Consider the following 21,413-nt stretch of genomic DNA (forward strand, 5'->3'; position numbering starts at 1 on the left):
ATTAAGTGAAATTGCATAATTCCAAAATCTGGAAAATTTCAGGAATTTTACAAAATGTTAAATTTGGGGATTTCTTTCATCACTAATTTCTGTACATATCTTTTTAGTGGCCCGCTTTAATTTTAAACACCTTTTTAGCATCTTTTAACTGTTCCTCCAAACTACTGTCCTCCACTAATATAACATGATCAGGAACCCAGCTTTAAAAAATAATATATTGAGTTCATATTGATGAAGCCACCTCAAAACTAGTTGTCTACTCCTTGTCATATTCAGTTTCCTGAGGTTCGTACATAAGCTGAACGCAACTGCCACCCACACTTTGTCTAAAATATCTGTCTATCCCCATGCATGCCCTCCTTGCTATATCTGCATAAGCTATAGTATTTTTCCAGAAACAAACATTAAATCATTTCTTTAGCAATGATGCTATACAATGATGTGAAGTCGACTATCAAGGAATTTTTCTTTTGCATTGATCTCAATCTTATCTTTTGGCTTTTGTTTCCTTTCTTGGGTCTCTTTTCCATCACCTGCACATTACGCTCTCTACTCCTTTTTCCCCATTTTTGTCTGTCACACTTCGCATTGTTCCTTTATTTACCTACCTACACATTTCTAACATGATGATCTCTCTTCCTACATGTCCAACGATCTCTATTAGCAGTGAATCTAGACTTATGCAGAACAAATAACACTACATTATTGCCACATATGTAGCACTCTTTGAAAGGGCTTTTTCCTGACATTGCATCCTCTCTACTACTGGATTGTCAATGATCGTTTTCGACTGTACCTTCCTTAAAAACTAGGACCTTCTTTACCACATCTCTGATTTTGTTCTTGATAGTGTCTGGCATATCCATTCATCTAGTGTACTTGTCTGATTCTTCCACAACCTTTTTCCGCAACCTAATTATTGATTAATGCATGATGCCACAAAAAGACATCTAAAACAGACCTTAAGTTTGCTTGTTATGTGCCTTTGAATGGTTCCCTTGTTGGCAGTTCGCCTATTGCCAGCTAGCCAGTATCCAACTTCCACCACAAAGAACACACAATCATACAGCAAGATTCCGATACCATAGGCTGAACAAGGTATCTTTACCAAACAGGAGTATGAACAAATTATAACTGACCATAAATAATAAAACAGTTACTGACAAACCTTATCAATACAGCCTTGTGTGCAAATGTGCACTGATACATGGTATCCTGAAGTGCCATCAATGTTGTCAGAAACGAAAGGCTACAAAAAGGACAGTCATAAAGTAGAACACTGCCTCAGACATTGTGCACTCATCTCCCCTTTAAATAATGACAAGCACCGCCTTTTTGGCCAGGTGTACATGTGAGATATGTGCCCAATGACGTTGTGGCAGTCCCAGTAAAACATTGAAGTTAACTCTGAGTTTCTTGAAGGAGTTGGAACTTGCTTGCTTGGCGTAGTCATTAGTTTTTCATTGCATTGTAAGATCACTAAGATGGTCATTGGTCGCTGTCTTGTAAGAATAGGAAATCATGCAACAGAGCATACAATCCAGTGTTTTTAATTTATGCATTTCTCTCAGTATTACTGCCATTTTAGCTCACTTAAATATAGGAGACATCTGAAAAATAAGCTTGCAGCATTACTAACATGGATATCCAGCACTCGTCAACTTATATTGTGTTAGCCATTTAACTGTTGCAATTATCATTGATAACGAGTGGTTCATTTGTTTTTGTTGTTATCAATGTGATATATACACTCATATTCTGAATAAAAACTATTTATATATATATATAATCCTTACACACTATATGATTGCCTATATTTAAGAACCAGGCATATTTCTCTTCAGAAAGATGTCCTGGTCTCATGCTCTTTGGTAAAGCTACCCATCTATTTCAGTATATAAAGTTGATTTAATTAAGTCAGCCCACTTCAACAGAACAACATTCCAATCCAAAACAAGCATATATTTTAACACCAGGAACAGTGAATTAAAACAACTGCTGCTGCAATGTTGATAGTTCTATCTTTTGAATGCAAGTGCACAATGAGATCTAGTGGGAAACCAACATGGGCTTTGTATTGGTTTAGATGTATTCCACATATGTCTTATGTAGTATAATGTGGTCTTGAGTTGTCTTAAGTTAGGTTGCATTTATTTGAGTTACCATATTTATGGGTTTGAAGCACACTGTAGTCAGAATGGTTCCATCCAATTGGTGGGACGGTGTCAGTAAATTGTTGCTTGACTATCATAGAGTATTGTGGTATGTAGCAGAGTGTGGCGATGACGAGAAGACACAGTCAGGTAAGAAGGAAGCTTTAATCTTCAAGAATTGTCCCCAGCAGCAGAGGCAGTGACCAGCGGAAACACTGGTCAGAGTCCCACTGCCAAGCCCTGGAATAAACACATTCTAAGGTGGACCCATCCCGTGATGGAAGGCTCGTGCATAACCCAACAATAGCAAACAGTGTAAACAGGTAACTTAGTAATGGCATTAACAATTAACGAGAAAGCAACAACTCACATTACAAGAGAGTCTAGTGTTTTATTCCTCTAGCAGCATGTGTAAGGTGAGGGATGTGCCACTGAAGTGGTATTAGAGAGCTCAAACCACACCATGCAGCAAGACCACAATGTCGGTTGGTTCTAAGAAAGGGTTTCTAATGTAATCTGAATCGAAAGCTATTGAAGGTTCATAACATTTTATAGAACAGAGTGGAACCATCTTTACAAACATACATGTAAACCTCATCCGCGTCACAAAACGTCACCTGTTACATTTTTTAGAATTAATTAAATACCCTTACAACATTTGTTAATGTAGCAGTTATGGGTGCCAACAACGCATTCAAATTGGTAGATTAGCGGGGTGCTTTTCATACGGCAAATCTCCAGGAGAAGCATTGAAACTTTGTGAAGATGCAGCCAACCTACAAAGAGTCTTTGGCGAAAAGTAGACGGATGAGAAACAGTTCATTGGTAGCGAGGCTGAACGGTAGACTGAAGCGGCCTTGTGTGCCCTTGATTTCCTCAGAGCTCTTCCCGCTCTTCCTCGTTACAAATGCAGGATGATCTCTGGCTGTTCATGAAAGGCCGGCAGCCCAGAGTCCAGACAGTGTTGAATACTGTGTCTGCAACAGACTCGCAGGCTGCAAGGGCGAGAAAAACATCCTTTTTATAGTTACATTCTTGACACTGTTTGATAGACCTCCCTATTAGCTGTTCATGTCTAGTCTACAGCTGCATTCTCAGCATGACTTAGGAGTAAGCGTCCACAAACAAAAGTATACAATCCAGCAATAAGGGGACACCATCCTAAATACGCTAAAACTCGTATATACGCTCACCATTTGGGTCCCAATCCAGCTCCTTGTGGAACCCTTGGGCTATTAGTATGAATCCAGTCCTAACTGACCTCTCACCATTCGCCGCTTTCCACTTTAATACAACCAGTCCAATACAATTGTTTTGCAAAGATATGTCTTTCTCACATCCGGACTTCTATTATAAACTCATTTATTTACCATTGTCTTTCCACTCATGCTACAACTATCCATATTTTCTGTAAGTGGTAGTATTTTTCTATGTGATGCTACATGGATCACGTTTTTTTTACTTTGGGACACATATCACCCAGATACATGATTGCAATAAAGTTACCTTCTAGTAAATGAAAGGACTTATATTGTAAAAATAGAAACGCCTTCCACACTGCTATTCAGCCTTCAAAGGAGATATGACCTAATTGATTGAGTCGAGGAGTGCATTGTGCAACCCAATGGCCACAGACCCTACTGTGAGGTCTCCATCAGACCTATCCTGTAGCCCCCCCAAAGATGTGCGTATGCCAGATCTCATCAAGTGGAGACCAGGCAGTATAGGAATGCTTCAGTAGGGCCCAAATTCACAAGTGATTCTGGAGTTTATAAACTCAAATTCTGGAAAATAGCATGTAGGAGACTGGCTCAGTTTATGGTATACACTATGATATGGCACCCTAAACTGAGTCCAGGCAACCCTTAGTGATAGTGAATAGGTGTCCACATAGCAAACACTCTCTAGGGGTAGCTGAGGAAGAAGCTGAAGCTTATCCAGGAGGAATGTAAAGCATGTGCAATACCACAGTAGTCAGACAGTAACTCACTCACCAGGAAGAACCACACAACTGTTGCAAAAATAAAGGATCCTTTATTACAGCACTGCTACTAAACTAGCATTGGTATGGTATCTCTCCCTTTTGAGATATATACACACAGTATGTACACAAAATAACCATCAGAAATAGCATAAACATACACAGGGCCCAATGGGAGGGCCAAACCATATACTAAAAAAAGAGTATTGTGAAATAGTGACCCCTACCCAGGTAAGTGTAGCAGTTAGTTAGAGGCTAGGGGCGGATAGAAACACCAGAGGTATGAACAGTTAGTGTCCCCAGCAACCAGGTGCAAGGTAGTTACCCACCCAGTTGTCCCATAGGCTCCCACAGAGAATAGTGGTTGGAGTTTGTGGAATTCAGGACCCTTCCCAGTGGACCCTGAGGAAACCATCATACAGGAGAAAGGTTGGAGAGCACCCCTACCCCAGGAAACCCACAAGGAAGGAATACCTACACCAGGGACCCAGATGGCACAACCCCTGTACCAGGCCAGTGGAACCCAGAGATGGATTTCAGATGGGGAGGACCTGCAAAGGAAGGGGACAGATTCCAGCACCCTTGCAGGTGGCCAGGCGGTGCAGTTCGCAATGCCCACCTTCCTGAAGGTGAAGTTCCTACAAGTTGGTAGAAGAAGAAGTCCAGCTGCAGGGTCCAGAAGCTGCATAAGATCCCAGGAGTCACCTACAAGCTGTCCCTCAACAGTCGCCGGATTGCAGGAGGGTCAGTGACCAGCCAGGTCACCAACAAGCACTGGCAAATGCAAACAAGAGCTGCAGTAGATTTTGTAAAGTTTTGGGGACCAGCAAGGTCCAGCAAACTCTACCGCTTACCGCTGAGGGTGAGTCAGGGCTGGCCCTCAGCACGTAGAAAGGCCAGTGGAAGCCAATGGAGCCCCCACAAGTGATCCACAGGTGAAAGACACAGGGAGTTACAAGGAGGCCTGACCAGTATGACAAAACAGAAGTCCCCCGTCGTAAGACTTGCAGGACAGGGGCTAATATTTGAGTTGCACAGTGCTGGAGGTCGAGGCTTCTTGGCATCTTTAGATCTCCTAGAGGACAAGGCAACATGTCTTGGCAAGTGCAACAGTCATGGTGCACTAGGGTTCCAGTCCAGTGGCAGGAGCAGAGGGGCACAGTCTCCCAAGTTGGTTAGAAGACATCCAGGATCCAGAGGAGACCAAAGACTCACCACCCCTGAAGCAGGATCTTCATATGGACAGCAGGTCCACGTTTTCTCGAGGTGCCTGTGGATGCTGGTGAGTGACTCCTTCACTCCAAGGGAATTTCCTTCATGATTCCAGGTGCAAGCAGAGTCATTGTGACTCTGGAGGATGCACAGCCTTGGATGTTGCAGAATTCTTGCAGGATCCTGTGAAACAATGTTGCCGTGAAAGCCTCCCCACCAGAAGCAGACGTGTTTCAGTTCCAAAGCAGACCAGCAGTGGTTCTAGTGGCCAGGAGCATAATATGTCTTACAGAAAGTGTCCTTGGAGAGTCTTGCTTGACGAATCTGAGAACCCACCTGCAAGGGAGCCCTTGAGTAACCCAAAAAGGGGTTGGTCACTCTCTGAAGTGACCCAACCATTAGAGGGAGTCAGGGACATCATCAACGTGGCCTAACTTATCCGATACTCCTAGGGTCCACTGCACACCTTATTTCCAAGATGGCAGAATCATGTGGCCTCCTGGCAGATCTCTGTGCACCACCCTAGGGGAGGAGCTGGACAGAGGGGTGGTCACTCCCCTGTCCTTTGTGTAGCTTCACACCAGAGTGGGGACTGGGAGTCCCTGAACTGGTGGAAACCGGATTATGCAAGGAGGGCAACAAATATGTCCTTCAAAGCAGTCTGGTGGTGCTCAGAGGCCACCCCACCCCAGCCCTTAGACACCTAATACACAGGGAGAAGTGATCACACCTCTCCATAGCAAGAAATTATTTGTTGTGCTTCTCCGGCCAGAGCCTGGCTCACCAGCAGGAGAGCTGAACAATGTCTGGGGTCAGCAGCAGGGTGGGCTGGCAGCTAGAGCCCATAAGCCTGCACAGGCAGAACCAGGAGATTCTCTAAAGACCCCCCAGAGTACATGGTATCATGAAACTAACACTGGATTCTGTGTAGTTGCATGATTCCAACATGTTTGATACCAAACATGCCTATGTTCGGAGGAGCCATTATGTAGCTATACCACTTGTGTTGTTGACCTGTGTCCACTACATACCTTAAGATGGCTTCCCCACACTTACAGAGTCCAAGAATTGGCCTGGAGTCTATAGGGGCACCCTGCTCATGCAGGGGTACCCTGACACTTAGAGACAGGCACCCTGCCCTTGGTCTTGAGGCCCTACCAGAGGGGTGACTTATAATGTCTAAGTGCAGTGACCAGGTATGGTGGTGAAAGGGTGCATGCACCCTATCATGCAGGCTGCAATAGCAGGCCTACAGAGACAATTTGCATGGGCTCCCATGGGTAGCACAATACATGCTGCAGTCCATGGGGGACCACTGGTGTACCAATGCCCTGGGTATCTATGTATCATATACTAGGGACTTACACGGGGGGCCCGATATGCCAATTGTGGGTGTAAAAAGGTTACAAGCAACCAAGTTCAGGAGTGAGAGCACAGTCACTTCGGACCTGGTTAGCAGGATCCCAGTGAACTACAGTCTAAACACATTGACAGCAGACAAAAAGTGCGGGTAACTATGCTAGAAAGATGGCACTTTCCTAAATAGCACTATTTTACAATGAGTTGCGTTTTTTAATCAGATGGTGCTGCATTAAAAACAACCTTGCTTATTGCTTTACACACGTAATCAATATCATGGACTTTTATTAATTTGGTGTCAATGAAAATCTAATAATGTACAATAATGTTTATTTATATAGTATATACAAAAAGTTATGTGTTCGTAGGTGTACACATTTCTGATGAATGTCAAATTGGCATGGTTATACAAGGGTCATTCACCCAAAACCTTAATAATCTAATCCATTCTGTAATCTCAAATACTTGTGGGGTTATTTATTAATGCTTTGCGTGATCTCTCGTATGGCACAAGGCAATACAAAGCGCTGTGTCGACATTTACCATCATAATCGCCTTGCACACTGCAAAACTGTGCAATGTCGTGTAAGTTCACACAATCTTAAGTAAATACCTCCTTTGTGTTTTTCTCTGGTTCTTGGTGAAAGAACACTGAGCAGAGTCACAAAACCTTTTCACAGACACAAGAATGACTTATATGTCATTATCTACCCGTGTGTATAGTATGTGAAATTTGATGAAAGTGGCCACATACATTTTACATGTGCGTATTGTGTTCAAACATATCTATACACTGTACACACGAAGATCATCAATTCGCTTCGCCTTTTGAGGATAGTCAAGGAGGGACAGGGAAATACAACACAAATGAAACTACTGGCACAAAGTACAGTGATATTCATAAAGGTCAGAAATAGCAGTTTCTCTTTTGAGTGGTTAACACTGCCCAAAATCCCTCGAATTTTGGATTCACAATTGATAGATAACCTCTCAAGCCTTGCCAACTCTTGTGTAGGAAGTGCTCCGCAAAATCTGGAGACAACTGGCAGGTGGTGACCATTTGTGAATTATCATTTGAATTCCGTGGAATTGGTTGGTCCCTGTACAACTAAGTCTGTTTCTGTTGAGGTTTTTTTCAGAACAAAGGATACAAGCGGAAGAATACTACTGCAAGAAAGTACTAATCTTCATTGTTTAAAAATAGTCTGGATGTCAACTTTATAGAGAATTCCTAGTGGTGAGAAGGTAGCACATCCATGTAAACTGTAAGTATCCCTTGGGCTAATTATAGCCAAGTAAGTCGTGGTTAGTAGTTGTCACAATAATTATTCTTAATCTTGCTTTGCAAATCCACCATGACACTTGAGAAATCTTTCATCGGGAATTATACCTGCCTGTTGATGGTTTAAAAAGGGGAGCATGGCCTTTACTGTCTATCAACAAAGCGGATTTCACGTCGTAAGTTGTTCTGTAACTGAACGCGCATGGACAAGCAGTAGATCATTGGGGGTAATACTCACCACATAGTGAAGTATAGTGGCTACTGGTAACTGTTCGATTTATGCACAAATTGATACCCCGCGTCTTTTCATTGCTCCTCGATAAGATCATTAGGGACATTACACAGCAAGTGGAGGGACTCTGGCCTCAAGCACGGTCAACCTTCGCTTGAAAAAAAGCAGTAAATGAAGGCCGGAATATAGCCAGCAGAAAATCAGAAGGTTGAAGAAGAATGGCAATGCTTAGTGCAGATCCACAGCCATCTCACAATGCAGGGTGTTGACAAACTGGTCTCACAAAATTATTGGAAGCTGGTAGATATGCAGCAATTAAAGTCTCAGGGACCTGGGCTTCTCACGATCATCAGAGGCAAATACATTCTTACTCAGGTCACAGAATGAAGCACAGTGGCTTTGTGGACATCACACAAGGGTGTTCCAGATCCAGTTGCAGCTTGCAGCTCATAACCTAAACTGGCTTGGCATTTCTATCCTTCTCACCCCAAGGCACTTGATGCTCATATTTCTCAAGGTTTTGTACCCCCTTAGGCCACAAAAGTGGTTGCAAAGGGGACGCAAAACCTAAGTGAGATTTATCAAACCATGCAAGATCACCGTGCATGGTCCTTCATGGCTTGATAAATCTGGAGTACTGCAAGGCAGCGCAAATCACTGCCTTGCGTTACTTTGTGGCAGCGAAGTATTCCATGAGTGTGGGTGTTCTCACACATCCCACGGATTTTGGTGGATTCCCAGATTTACTATTACTGATAGACATGGGAATGGTTCAAAATGCTCCATCAATTTAAATGAAATATAATTATTTCCCCTTGTTTTTTTCCTCTTCCTGCAGTGCACCTCGCCTCACAGGACTTTTTTTGCGCAGTAAGGTTTCTCTTCCTTCACAAAAACACTCCTGCCCCTAAGTCTCCCATATCTCACAAATATTCATTGGCCTTGGGCTGAATGGAGCCCCTTGAATGTTTGAAGGCACCACAAATGTTCAGGCCCCACCTACACAGGGGTGTGCGTTATTCCCCTGCTCACCTTCACTGCTCTTTCTCTTCTCCCTCTGTAATCACTTTCCGTCTACCTTCACCTTTCACAATTAATCTTTGAGAGCTGAGGAAAGTGAAACAGGCACCAGGAGCAGCCCTAGAGTTTCAAGCCTGGCCTCAAAGAACTCTAGTCCATTGAAGAAATTCCCAGTGTAATAAAAGGCCTGTCCAGCTGTGGTCACTGGCTCTTATTTTTGACGATCAGCACTTATTTTTCCAAAACAGACTTTGATTTATAGTAAGAGAGGAGAGAAAAAAACAGAAAGAAGGAAGAGGAAGATGGAAAAACAGTGACAAAGGGAGAAATCAGGGATGTCAAGAACAAGCATGAGAGAGATAAAGAGGCACAAAGGGCCTGATTTATACTTTTTTAGCGCCGCATTTGCGTAATTTCTTGACGCTAAAGTGGCACAAACTTACAAAATTCAATTATTTTTTGTAAGTTTGCACCGCTTTTGCATAAAAAAATGCTGCAAATGCGGCACTAAAAAAGTATAAATCAGGCCCAAAGTGTCTAGTGGTGTAATAAAAAGGCATGAGGTGGACTCAATTATGCAGCCTTGTATTCAACACCTCAACCTTCTCTAATGTGGACTGCAAGCTTCTAAGGAAAACTTTGGTCTTGGCACTTATTCTTTTTCAAAGCACTGTACAGCACAACGAACAGGATGCAAGGGAGCACAAGTCTTTCTGAAAAGGATATGCCCCATGGATACACTTTCAGGCCACAGTTATTTTCCAAGTAATGTTGTCTGTCTAGGTCACAGTGACCTGCAAGGCATAGTTCAGTTTCAGTCCACTGCTACAAAAGGACATTCAGGATGGGTGATTCAGATGAAACAGTACACAATGAAGCACATACCCCATACAGTCAGGGAGGGTTTATGTGACTACATTGAGGTAAAAATAAATCACACCATTTACCTCACCTACCGTCCTCATGATAAGTATATACTTACTATTCTCAACTGCATTTCTGCTTACTTTGACAATATAGTAGTAGATGTAGTGGATGTAATATTTTTGACATGTGAGATCAAGGAAGTAGCCATAAAATTAAAATATCCCCCACTTTCAACCATAGTGCTGATGGCACCATGCAACCAAAGCATGTGAACCTTATCCTCCCTAGAAGAACTCCCTAGTCTCTTCTATCAAATCATCAATCCTGTCATATCTTCACCCTTTCATTCACAAAGTGATATCCACCATTTTACCTTTATAGTCTGTCATTCCTTCATTATTTAATTCATCATTCAATCATTCACCCTTCCATAAATCCATTGGCCATTCCATCCAACCATCCATTCATGCATCCATCATCTATGCATGCATCAACCCACCCATTCATCTTTTGACTTAGCCATCCATCAATAAATAGTCTAACCATCAATTGATTACTTTGCCCATCCATTCATTCACATTCTCACCTTTCCATTTACTCTATCATACATTCATCCTTTCAACCGTTCTACCACCTATAAATCTCTCCTTCCAACTTGCATCCATTCTTCCTTCTTATCACTATTTCTTTCTTTGGTGTATCCTGCCTTCAACCTTCATTTATTCTTTCCCTTTCTATCTACCCATTTTGTCTTTCTTCCTCACTACCCGCTTGCTCTCCTATTTTATCATCTCCATCATTTTTCCTCATCTTTCTCATCCTCTACACTGCTACTAGTACTCCCTTAAAGCATTATTCATGAGTTTTTGTCTGCCATGTTGCACACAGGAAAAGCCCACCACTGCTGTAGCTACGGAAGTGGAGGGTTCACAACGCCCCCTGAGTGCGATATTGCATGTGATACAGAGATCCACCAACCCCGTCAGTGGAAATGATGGGGCTGATGTAATGACAGAAAATCGTACTTATGAGGGGCAGCTAGCAAGCAGTCTGCCCGCTCGGATTCAGATAAAAAAATCTAGACCGTATTACTGTAATCAGCTGCGCCAGCCCCTAGCGGTGCTGTGGTCTGGTGACGGGATAGTAGCCTTCTACTTTAACAGGAGTACCACTTTGAAGGGACCCAACACCTCACAGAACCTAGCACTCTGTTGGTAAGGAATACACCATACTCGTGTAAAGCACTGGGCAGGGACTCTGACGCCAGTCTTTTGCAGTAGAAACATAGCGAGTGTGTGTCAAAGGAATCTCAAAGATGCATAAACGTTTTCTGATTTTGTGTCATTTAAATCTGACATTGTCTTCTCTATAGCAAAAGGAGCTACATTTCTGGAATGTTTAATAAAAAATGATGCCAGTGAATGAAATCACTCAATTAAACACGCTCTTATTTGAAAAGTATTAGCATGAATATAATATTTCACACTATACACACCTTCCACTTTGGACACAAAGCCCAGGCTTTTTTTGAGATCAGAGCAGATAGAATGGAGACACCAACGGAACTTGGCATCACAACGGTATTTGTTGGCCCCACAGGTGTCGTAGCAGATATCCAACTGGTTACAGCACTTAGTCATGGCAGGAATTCCCATGTCAAGCTGAAAAGAAAGGAAAAAAGAGAAAGAGACTTGCTTAACAGAACTTCGACGGTCAGACTGGTAGAGATGTTGATGAGTGCTGAGATGGCCTACTTCGTTGCAGGATACATTTATTGAAAGGCTACCAGCCGAGTTTGTAAGGGATAATGGAGTACACTTTGTTTCTGCATGAGTGATAGGCACTTTGAGGAGGTGCAATAAACACGAGAGCTGCATAGTACTATCTTCAAGCTAATGGACAGGTTTATTGAGTGAATAGTGTGACAAAAGAACTATTTACTAGGCAGATGAGTTGTGGTTGTGGAGGAGAGGCCATATTACGTATTCTTCCAGGCCTACATTGTACCTTAAAGCAGGTGCAGATTATTTGGGTGGGTCACACATGAAATAGAATTATAGAAGGGTAGCAGTCAATAAAGGGGATATTTTTCACCATGCAGTTCACTTTCGTTGTCTATTAGATGTCACACTCAGTACCGCTTGGTGAAAAACATTCCCATTATCCACTATTACCCATCTATGATTGTTCACACTTGTGGCTCTCAGTGAGACCCATAAAAAGCATACACAGGGGCTGTATTATACATAGGGTGCAGTGTGCCTGTTTTGCTGTGTCACACCTTTAACAGCAAACAGAGACAGTACCCCATGTTACAAATAACATGATTCCCTTCAGAGCACACACAAGCTTGTAGCTGCCCTGGGGGCAGCATATAAGTGAGAGACAAGTGTCCCTTTGAGGCAGCCACTCCGTCTTTCATAGTTCACTCTCCAGGGAAACAGAAATCTCCCTGCAGCAGGGTGCAGTGAGTGACTGTACCCGCTGCAGAAGGATGTCCCGTGATTCCATGTAACCCCGTTTCTCCTCTTGCGGGGAGTCACCTTAGGTGGGCACACTGACTGTTCACCTCCTGGCAGCCTCTCTGTCTCTGTGCCAGTGTTCATAATTGGACACAGGCACAGTGGCAAAGGGTTTCCCTCAAGGATCATCCCTTTAGGATAGCTCCAGTGCTACGTGTGCCCACGTTATCTCTTATTATAGAAGGGTCTGCACAAGTGTATGTAACCCCTTCTGTAATACTAAAGTGCCCTTGGGCATAGAAAGTGGGCGAATATGCCTGTTGCACGACAGGGGCACTTTTCATAACACTAATTCTAAATCTGGTTATTCACTCCTATGGCATAGAAAAAGTGTGTAACAAAAGTTTTTGCCTACTGTTCCTATGTCATAAAGGAATTCAAGACTGCTCGGACTGGGCTCTGTGAGCGCCTGTTAGTGGAGCGCTCACTCTGTGATCAGATGGAAAGAAGAGGACACAGCGTCTGGAGGGGAGGGAGAGAAATGTCACACAGGGTGGTTCTTGGGTGGATGAATTACAGTTTTTTCCCACTGGGGATGGGGAGAGAAGCAATGTTATGTTTGGCTCCACATTACTCGGCTGTCCCTGCATAGCAGTTAAAACCAAGAGCAGATGAATTTTGTGGCAATATATAACATAAACTTATACACAAGTAAAAAGTGAATATTGGGGATGTTTTACACCACAGGGTCCTGCATGACATCTTGGACGATTCGAGCTTCACTCTTGTTGTCTATTTGATGTCATTCAGAACCCCTGAGTGAAAAGCACCCCGTTATTGATTGTAACTCATCTAAAATTCTATATATTGTTTCACAGTACTAGTGCATGCAAGTGCCAGAGAACAAGGCAGTGCACATATTGTGAGGGGGCACTTAATGAGAAAAAAACACATGTTGGCTGTAGCAAACATTTTTGCATTCAGCACTAAAATGGCTAATGTAACTCTAGAAACAAAGGAACAAACAGCCACATAAAGAGCATTGTCGTCATGAAGACTGGAGTCCAGGTTTGGCATTCCTGTAAAAAATCTAGGGAAAATGCATCCACTCATAAAACTTCTAAGTCTCCTAATTAGGTTCTCCTCAATTTAGCCATTTAGCCATTAAAATGCCTTTGTGAGTTACACACTCAATGCTGGATTCCGGCATGAACTGCAGACCATAGTTTTAAATCCTAGCAAAGTCAACTCAGCTTTTCACCCTTCTGAGGATGACAAACTGAGTATCCTTAAATTAGGTGACAGTAACACCATTATTTACAAAACTTACGAATTGTGAATGTATTACAGTTTTTTGATGAATGGTTCTATGTTAATTATAATCATAAGTATCTCAACATTTTTGTGTAATAAAGTAAATATTATTCCATATCCAAAATCCATGTCCATATTTGTTTTGTGCACTTAAGCGTTACTTTGTTGCACAAAAAACATTTGTGATTCTAAATTCCACATTATGGTTCAAAGGGTCAGTACTGTAAAATGCACTTATAACAGTGACAGCCAATCCAATATGGCGCTTTTGCCATATAAGTGTAGGGTTAGTGGCAGGCAAGAAAGAATGGGATACTAGCCCAAAATCAGTCTACATTTACATTCGTTCTACAGTGACAGAAATAAACGTGGCTTTTAAAGTCGTACAAATTAGTTTCTTACTTGCATCGTTCTCTTCTGTCTATTTCTTTTTCAGAAAATAAGTGAGTTATACTCCATTTTGTCATGTTCTTTATTAGCTGAGCCAAAAATCTATTGATTTAAATTCACCACAACAAAGCTGGGGGCTGAATGTTCCTGTAATTACGACATATTCACGAGCCTTTGGTAAGGGCTGCTCTAGGCAGCTAAACTGTGCATTGTTTCACTCATTGCATAATGAATATTTTCCTAATTTTCTAAATACAACTCAACATGAAAGTAGGTGTTACTATATGTTTCTTAGTTGATGCAACACATTTTCTTGTTTTACTATTGGTGTGTATGAATGGAACATTATTAGTGCAGCACAATGTTGAAAAACCTTACCATGCTGAGAGTATGACTTTCACTGTCTGAAACCTATAAAGTGTGCGCTTTTGGGAAATGTGCCACCCTTTCTACTTGCTTTCTCCAAAGCACACTCCTCACTAGTCTGTTACACTTAGGCTTCTTGCTCACATTCTCAAAGACAATCTCCATGTTGGTTCCTCTGCTGATTTATATTTAGATTTATTTTGCTTTCTTTACTTGGGAGACTCTGCACCAGTCTGTCTGTATGATTTAGACTTACACTTTCCTTGATTCATGAGCTGCGTACATTCATATTAGTTCTTTACTGAGCTATATTTTGGTTCTGGGAACTTACTTGCTTTGGAGAGGCAAGCATATATTATTACGTATCCTAATTGCCATTATTTGGTGTATTAATAATGCTAGTTTGAATTGGACTAACTACCGTTTTGCCTTCTGTAATGATTCTTAAAGTGGAAAAAACTTTCACGGTTTTGACTTTCAATTTTGTCCTTTAAAGGTTTTATTTATTGACAAAGGGCCACCCTTTACTGAGACTCAGAAGGCCCCGATCCTTTGTCTTAAGCACTTTAATTTATTAGTTAAGAGTGTTCACAGACTTGGGGGCGTGGCCTACTGCTGGGAGATGGCGGACGTCTAATCTCCTAGCTCCGGAGGGGCCGCTAAAATTCACACAGAAAAGCGTGCCGCCTCCGGACGACGCATCAGCCGCAGACGTCCGCTGGGAGCGGACCCTGGATGCTCTCCGGTCGCCGTCCGTGATCCGGAATGAGCGCGGACCCGAGATCGGCCCGCCGGCGCCGGGGTGGACTCGCGGCCTTCCTTGCCGCGTTGAGCCGGGGCCTCGAGTGGGCCCGGGGTCGCAGCTTGACCGGCGCGAGCGGATGGGGCGACCCTGCCGATTTAGATCCCGGTGAGGGGGACTGGGGCTGTCGGGCCTCCCCGGGAGGCGGGACTGAGCGGCCCACGGCCCTGGGGTCGGCGGATGCGATCGGAGGAGCCCGGTGTGGACCGAGCCCTGGGATCGGACCCCAGGGAAAAGTGGGGAGCAGGAGGCAACGTTGAGCAGCTGTGGGGGCCCCAGCAAGAGGGCGCCCCGCGGGGAGCAACTATAACACAGGAAAAAAAATATATATATATATAATAATTTAAAAAAAAAAAAAAAAAGGACAAATAGAAAAATAGGAAAAAAGCGCCACAGAAAGGGAGGGGCAGAACCCCAAAAAACAGAAATAAAAAGAACAAAGAAAATAAAGGAGGAAACAGAAACTGCCCAGCCTAGAAAGAGTGGCGGATCCAGAGGCTGCGACCCCCTAGAGGCTCTTATCGGAGCGGCTGAAGACGGGATTCAATGAACGTGCGGAGGGTGAGGATTTCTCCGGCACTGCACTAGCGGGCCCAGCCGGGCGCCGATCTGGGCCCCGGGGATCAAGCCTGAGTCACAAGACTGCGAAAGGAAGTGGGCCTGAGAAGAGGCTCGAGCCTGCGCCTGGGGGTGCAGTCCTACCCGCCCGCCCGGCCGATGCCCCCCAGGGCCCGTCATAAGAAGAAAACCGTGGACACTGCATCCCCACCAGAGCGCAAAGAAATGGAAGAACGGCCCCACCTGCAATCCAGCGTCCAGGAAACCCTAGACAGAATACTAGGGGCGATTGAAGATACAAAGACTATGTTACAACATGACATCAATCAAGTAGCAGTCAAAGTGGGCCTCCTAAGGACAGAACACCACAAACTGGTGGACAGGGTCAAGGAAACGGAATCCACATTGGCAATTGTTGAACCGAAGCAGAAGGACCTTGCGGCTGGGGTGGCCTCCCTGGCGGCTAGAGTAACGCGCCTAGAACAAAGGGCCGAGGACGCGGAGGGCAGAAACAGAAGAAACAATGTGCGTGTGGTGGGCCTTCCTGAGGGAATCGAAGGGTCCAACATGGTGGACTTCCTGGAAAAATGGTTTAGCACAACGGTTGCGCCCGGATGCCTAACGCCCTTTTATACGCTGGAACGAGCACACCGAATGCCGTCGAGACCTCTTGCCCCCGGTAGGCCACCCAGAGTGGTGATTGCCAAATTGCTGCACTACAAAGACAGAGACATTCTCATACAGAAGGCCAGAGAGATGGGCCCATTCAGGGTAGCAAATGGGGAGGTGACGCTATTCCAGGACTATACTCTGGATGTACAAAACAAGTGAGCCTCATTCCTAGCAGTCAAAAGGGCCCTCAGAGACGAAGGGATTCAATATTCATTGTTGTATCCGGCCAGACTGAGAGTGATACTGGATGAGAAAACCACTTTCTTCCAAACCCCAGTGGAGGCATGGGAATGGCTCGAGAAGCAGGGGCTCCAGGGGGGCAGGCCCATCGGCGAGAGAGCGACTGCGGGCCGAAATAGCCGTGCTCGTGAGACGCGACGACCTGGGAGTCGACCGAGGCTAGCGCCAACACAAACACAAAAGGAAAAAGGCAAGAGAGCGGCTCTGGAGGCTGCGGCCCGAGTCGGCGGTGGAACCTCCCCTCCGGGGGGCTCAGGAGAGGACTCAGATGATACCATGGTTTCTTCGGCTGGGGACTCGGTCTGCTCGACACAAGCACCTAGGGTGACCCCGCAGACCGCTGATGATCTTGGTTAAGCATTACACGAACGGACCTGGCAACACAGCACAGCAGAGGAACATGCGGCCCCTCCGGACTTGACAGCCCCCCGAACCAATGCCTCGCTGGTCTAGCTAGAATGGCGAGAACTGTAGCTATAATGTTGAACAAGTTGCACTGTTGCGTGATTTTCTGGGCTACCTGCAGGTTTGTAGGCGCCCTGGGGTGGGGGAGTTGGGTTTTACAGTTATCAGTTATTTTGGCTATATGGGTGGCAACACATAACATAATAGTAGTAAAGGTTCCGAACATGGGTAGGAAAAGAGTGGTAACCGGGGGGGGGCCAAGGGCGGTATTATCAAATTACTCTACTAAGATAGCAGAATATAATCTCATAACATGGAATGTTAGGGGATGAACACACCTGCCAAAAGACACAGAGTCCTCACCTACTTGAAGAGAAGAGGGGCGCAGGTGGCAATGTTACAAGAGACCCACTTGATAGCAGGGGAGGTTGAGAAACTGAGACGAAGATGGAGAGGACAGGTGTTTGCCACAGAGTACTCGGCTTATGCGAGGGGAGCATTGATATGGGTCAGGGCTGGGGTCCCACTGATAATAGACTCATCCAACATAGACCGAGAGGGCAGATTTGTGGTGTTAGAAGGGAGACTGCATGGTACTCCAGTTGTCATGAGTTGCATTTATGCTCCCAATCAGGACCGGGTCCCCTTCCTGACCAAGTTATCGAGCCACCTCACCCGTCAATGTGCAGGAGAATTACTAGTGGTGGAGACTTCAATGCAATACTGGACATTAACATGGACAGATCGACCCCTCCGCTGCGGGGTGCGGTGTCCACTAGAACAGCCAGGAAGCTCTGTGAAATGTTGGACTCCTGGGGGCTTGTGGATGTCTGGCGGGAACAACACCCAAGAGACAGCGACTACTCTTATTACTTAGGCCTCCACCGACTGCACACAAGAACTGATATAATAACATGCACCACGGGCCTGGCGCGTTATGTGACCCACGCAGAGTACCGTGGTCGCACACTATCAGACCATAACCCCTTACTGGTGACACTGAGTATTCCGGGGGACAGGCCCCCAATACCATTGTGGAGACTGCCCCCCGCTGCGCTGGAGGATCAGGCGTATAGAGAGGCCCTTCGTTTCCATTTGACAGAACATATCAAGATTAATAGCGGATCTACCGAGTCTAGGGCCACCGAGTGGGAAACACTTAAAGTGGTGACGAGGGGTTTCTGCCTGGGCCAGTCGGTGGGGGTGAAATGCACACTTGAAAGGGAACTGACCTCCTTAGAGAAGAAAATACACGAATGGGAAGTGAGACGGGATACTGGAGCCCAAGAGAATGAAGAATATAAGCGTGCCCATAGAGAACACTCCCAGATCGAAGCACAGCTTAGATGCCATTGCACACAAAAATACCTAACATCAGTACAATCAGAGGAAGGTAGGTCAGGTAGGCTGCTAGCTTGGCTGGTACGCCCGGGCGGAGGAGGAGAACCCATCACAAGTGTACAAGACAAAGAGGGAATTTGCAGGCGAAGCCCAGGCTCAATCAATGAAGCTTTTAGGGGATATTATATGCACCTATATAGGAAACCCCAGGACTTAGGGGCTGAAGCCTTTCGGGATTTCCTCCAGCGAATCGCTCTCCCGACCTTAGATCCAGAGGGGAGAGACAGTCTGGGGGGTCCAGTAACAGCGGAGGAGATAAGCGAGGCCATATTGCAATTAGCTCCCGGGAAGACCCCTGGTACCGACGGCCTTCCAATGGACTTTTACAAAAAATACAAGACACTGATAGTGCCCCAACTAGCTGAGGTATACGTGGAGGCTCTGCGACGAGGAGAACTACCAGGCACACTGCGTGAGGCCTTGGTAGTGCCGTTACCCAAAACCAAAAACAGGGAGGCACCAGTGACTGACTTCCGTCCTTTATCAATGCTGAACAGCGATTTTAAGATCCTCAGTAAGATTATGGCTAACAGACTACTCCCCCGAATGACCGCACTAGTGCATGCAGACCAAAATGGTTTAGTTCCTGGCCGCAGCACATCGTTAAACTTGAGGCGGATCTTTGCTATTTTACATATGCCAGCACCCACAGGGGCCCTTTTAGCAGTAGACTTCGAAAAGGCCTTCGACTCGATCAGGTGGGATTACCTCAGGGCTGTGATGCTAGAGATGGGACTAGGAGAAAATTGGGTGAGGTGGGTGGACCTACTGTACGCCTCCCCGCTGGCTAGGGTGAAGACAGGCAAAACAATATCTACTACATACCCGGTATATCGAGGAACCAGGCAGGGATGCCCCCTATCCCCACTGCTATTTGCTCTGGCAATTGAGCCCCTAGCGGCCAAACTGCGACAGGACGGAGTCGGTAAAGGAATTAATTGGGGCCCAGACGAGCATATTATCTCCCTATACGCGGACGACATTTTGGTGTATTTAAGAGATGGACCCAGTGGCCTCCCGTGGGTATTAAAGAACCTAGAGGACTTCGGGGAATTATCGGGACTTCGCCTTAATCGAAGCAAAACATTTGTATTCCCTATATTGCCAAACAACGTATGCCCCGAAACGTGCCCAAGAGATGTGTGTTGGGCCCCGCGGACCTTTAAATATCTGGGGATCCAGATATTTCATGAGTTGGCCGACCTCCGTGATGGTAACCTGGGTAGAGCACTCCAGTCACTGCGCGCCTCAGTTGGGTTTTGGCGATCACTGAAACTAACAACAATGGCCAGAGTGGCACTGTCTAAAATGGTGATGCTTCCCCGTCTCCTATACTACTTTGCTAACATCCCGTTGTGGGTCCCTCCTGCATGGTTTCGGGAATTGAACGCTTTGCTTCGGGAATTGATATGGGATGTGGGTCATAGGTGCACAGCACTGTCGACTATGTGTAGACCGACGCAGGCGGGGGGCCTGGGGGCTCCTGACTTTGAGGCATACTACCTGGCATCCCAACTGCAGTGGGTGGCGGGCTGGACAGTGGGCAGGGGGCAGCTGGACCTATTTAACTCCCATGGCATTCGGGACATAGACCGAATAATAGCACGTATAATGGGGAAAAAGCTCTCCCCTATCATGGACAACTTAATGACTAGCACTGCGTTAGCGTGCTGGAAAAGGTGCATGAGAAGAACTGGAGTTAGTCCACCCTACTCTCCGACGCTGCCGTTACCGGTTTTAGGAGTGGAGCCGAAAGGAGCTGGACTTGGGGGACGAGAGTTGGGCGCATGGACAGATGCAGGAGTTACGACGGTGGGAGAACTCTTTAGGGAAGGTAAGCTACAGAGCTTCACCGAATTGGTGGGAAGGGGAATCCCTCAGGGTCAATTTCTTTTGCACAGGAGACTAGTGCACACTCTGAAGGACCATTGGGATACGATTAATGCGGAACCCGGGGTCCACGGAGTATTACACCTCCTGTTAACCTCGGGGGAAGAACCCCACTTGATTACGAAAATATACCGAGCCCAAATAGAGGCTGCTCTGGACCCCCTGAGCGGGCTAAGGGAGAGATGGGAGAAAACAATCGGGCATGAACTAACTGAGTCAGACTGGAACAGAGCTCTGGCCTATCCCCGGAGGATATCGCGCAATACCCGGTTACAATATATCCAATATAACTATTTGCATAGGACATACCTTACCCCTCACCGACTGTTTCGCATATATGGGGGATCCCCCAAGACTTGCCCCAGGTGTGACAAATGCGAGGCAGACTTTGACCACATGATGTGGCAATGCGAAGTGTTACAGCTGGGCTGGAAAGCAGTTATAGAGCACATGTCAGGATTATATGACACAATACTACCGGTAACCCCCGATGTCTGCCTGCTGGGTCTGAAGAAGAACACGCCACAGGGGAAGATTGAGGGTCGCTTCCTGGATCTTGCCCTGGCTCTCTACAAGAGATTAATCACAAAGGGGTGGAAGGCTTCTAGCCAACCCTCACTGGCTGAATGGAAAAGCGATGTCCTAAGGTGGGCCGGGGCGGAATTACAGGTATTAAAGACGGAGGATGCAAAGGGGATCCGGCATACTCCCATGGCCCCAGGGTGGGAAGAACTAATGATGAACTGGGTTGCCACAAGAGAAAGACCACTAACTCCCAATACAGCACCAACAGAAGCAGAAACCTGA

General features: G+C 45.5%; 1 protein-coding gene across 2 annotated transcripts in view; it reads right to left on the reverse strand.

Moving 5' to 3' along the window:
* Window positions 1-2,298: 2,298 nt before the first annotated feature.
* The window catches only part of PLA2G12B (phospholipase A2 group XIIB), a 118,993-nt gene continuing 99,878 nt past the window's right edge, over window positions 2,299-21,413 (reverse strand). For both annotated transcript variants that reach the window (XM_069240395.1, XM_069240394.1), the window contains exons 3-4: window positions 11,602-11,767; window positions 2,299-3,148 (exon numbers count right to left, since the gene is read on the reverse strand). In XM_069240395.1, the coding sequence (XP_069096496.1) occupies window positions 3,030-3,148; window positions 11,602-11,767 (285 nt within the window). In that variant the 3' untranslated portion in view covers window positions 2,299-3,029. The remainder of the gene's footprint in view (window positions 3,149-11,601; window positions 11,768-21,413) is intronic.

Source organism: Pleurodeles waltl, chromosome 6 (genome assembly GCF_031143425.1).
Source record: "Pleurodeles waltl isolate 20211129_DDA chromosome 6, aPleWal1.hap1.20221129, whole genome shotgun sequence".
Classification (NCBI taxonomy): Eukaryota; Metazoa; Chordata; class Amphibia; order Caudata; family Salamandridae; genus Pleurodeles; species Pleurodeles waltl.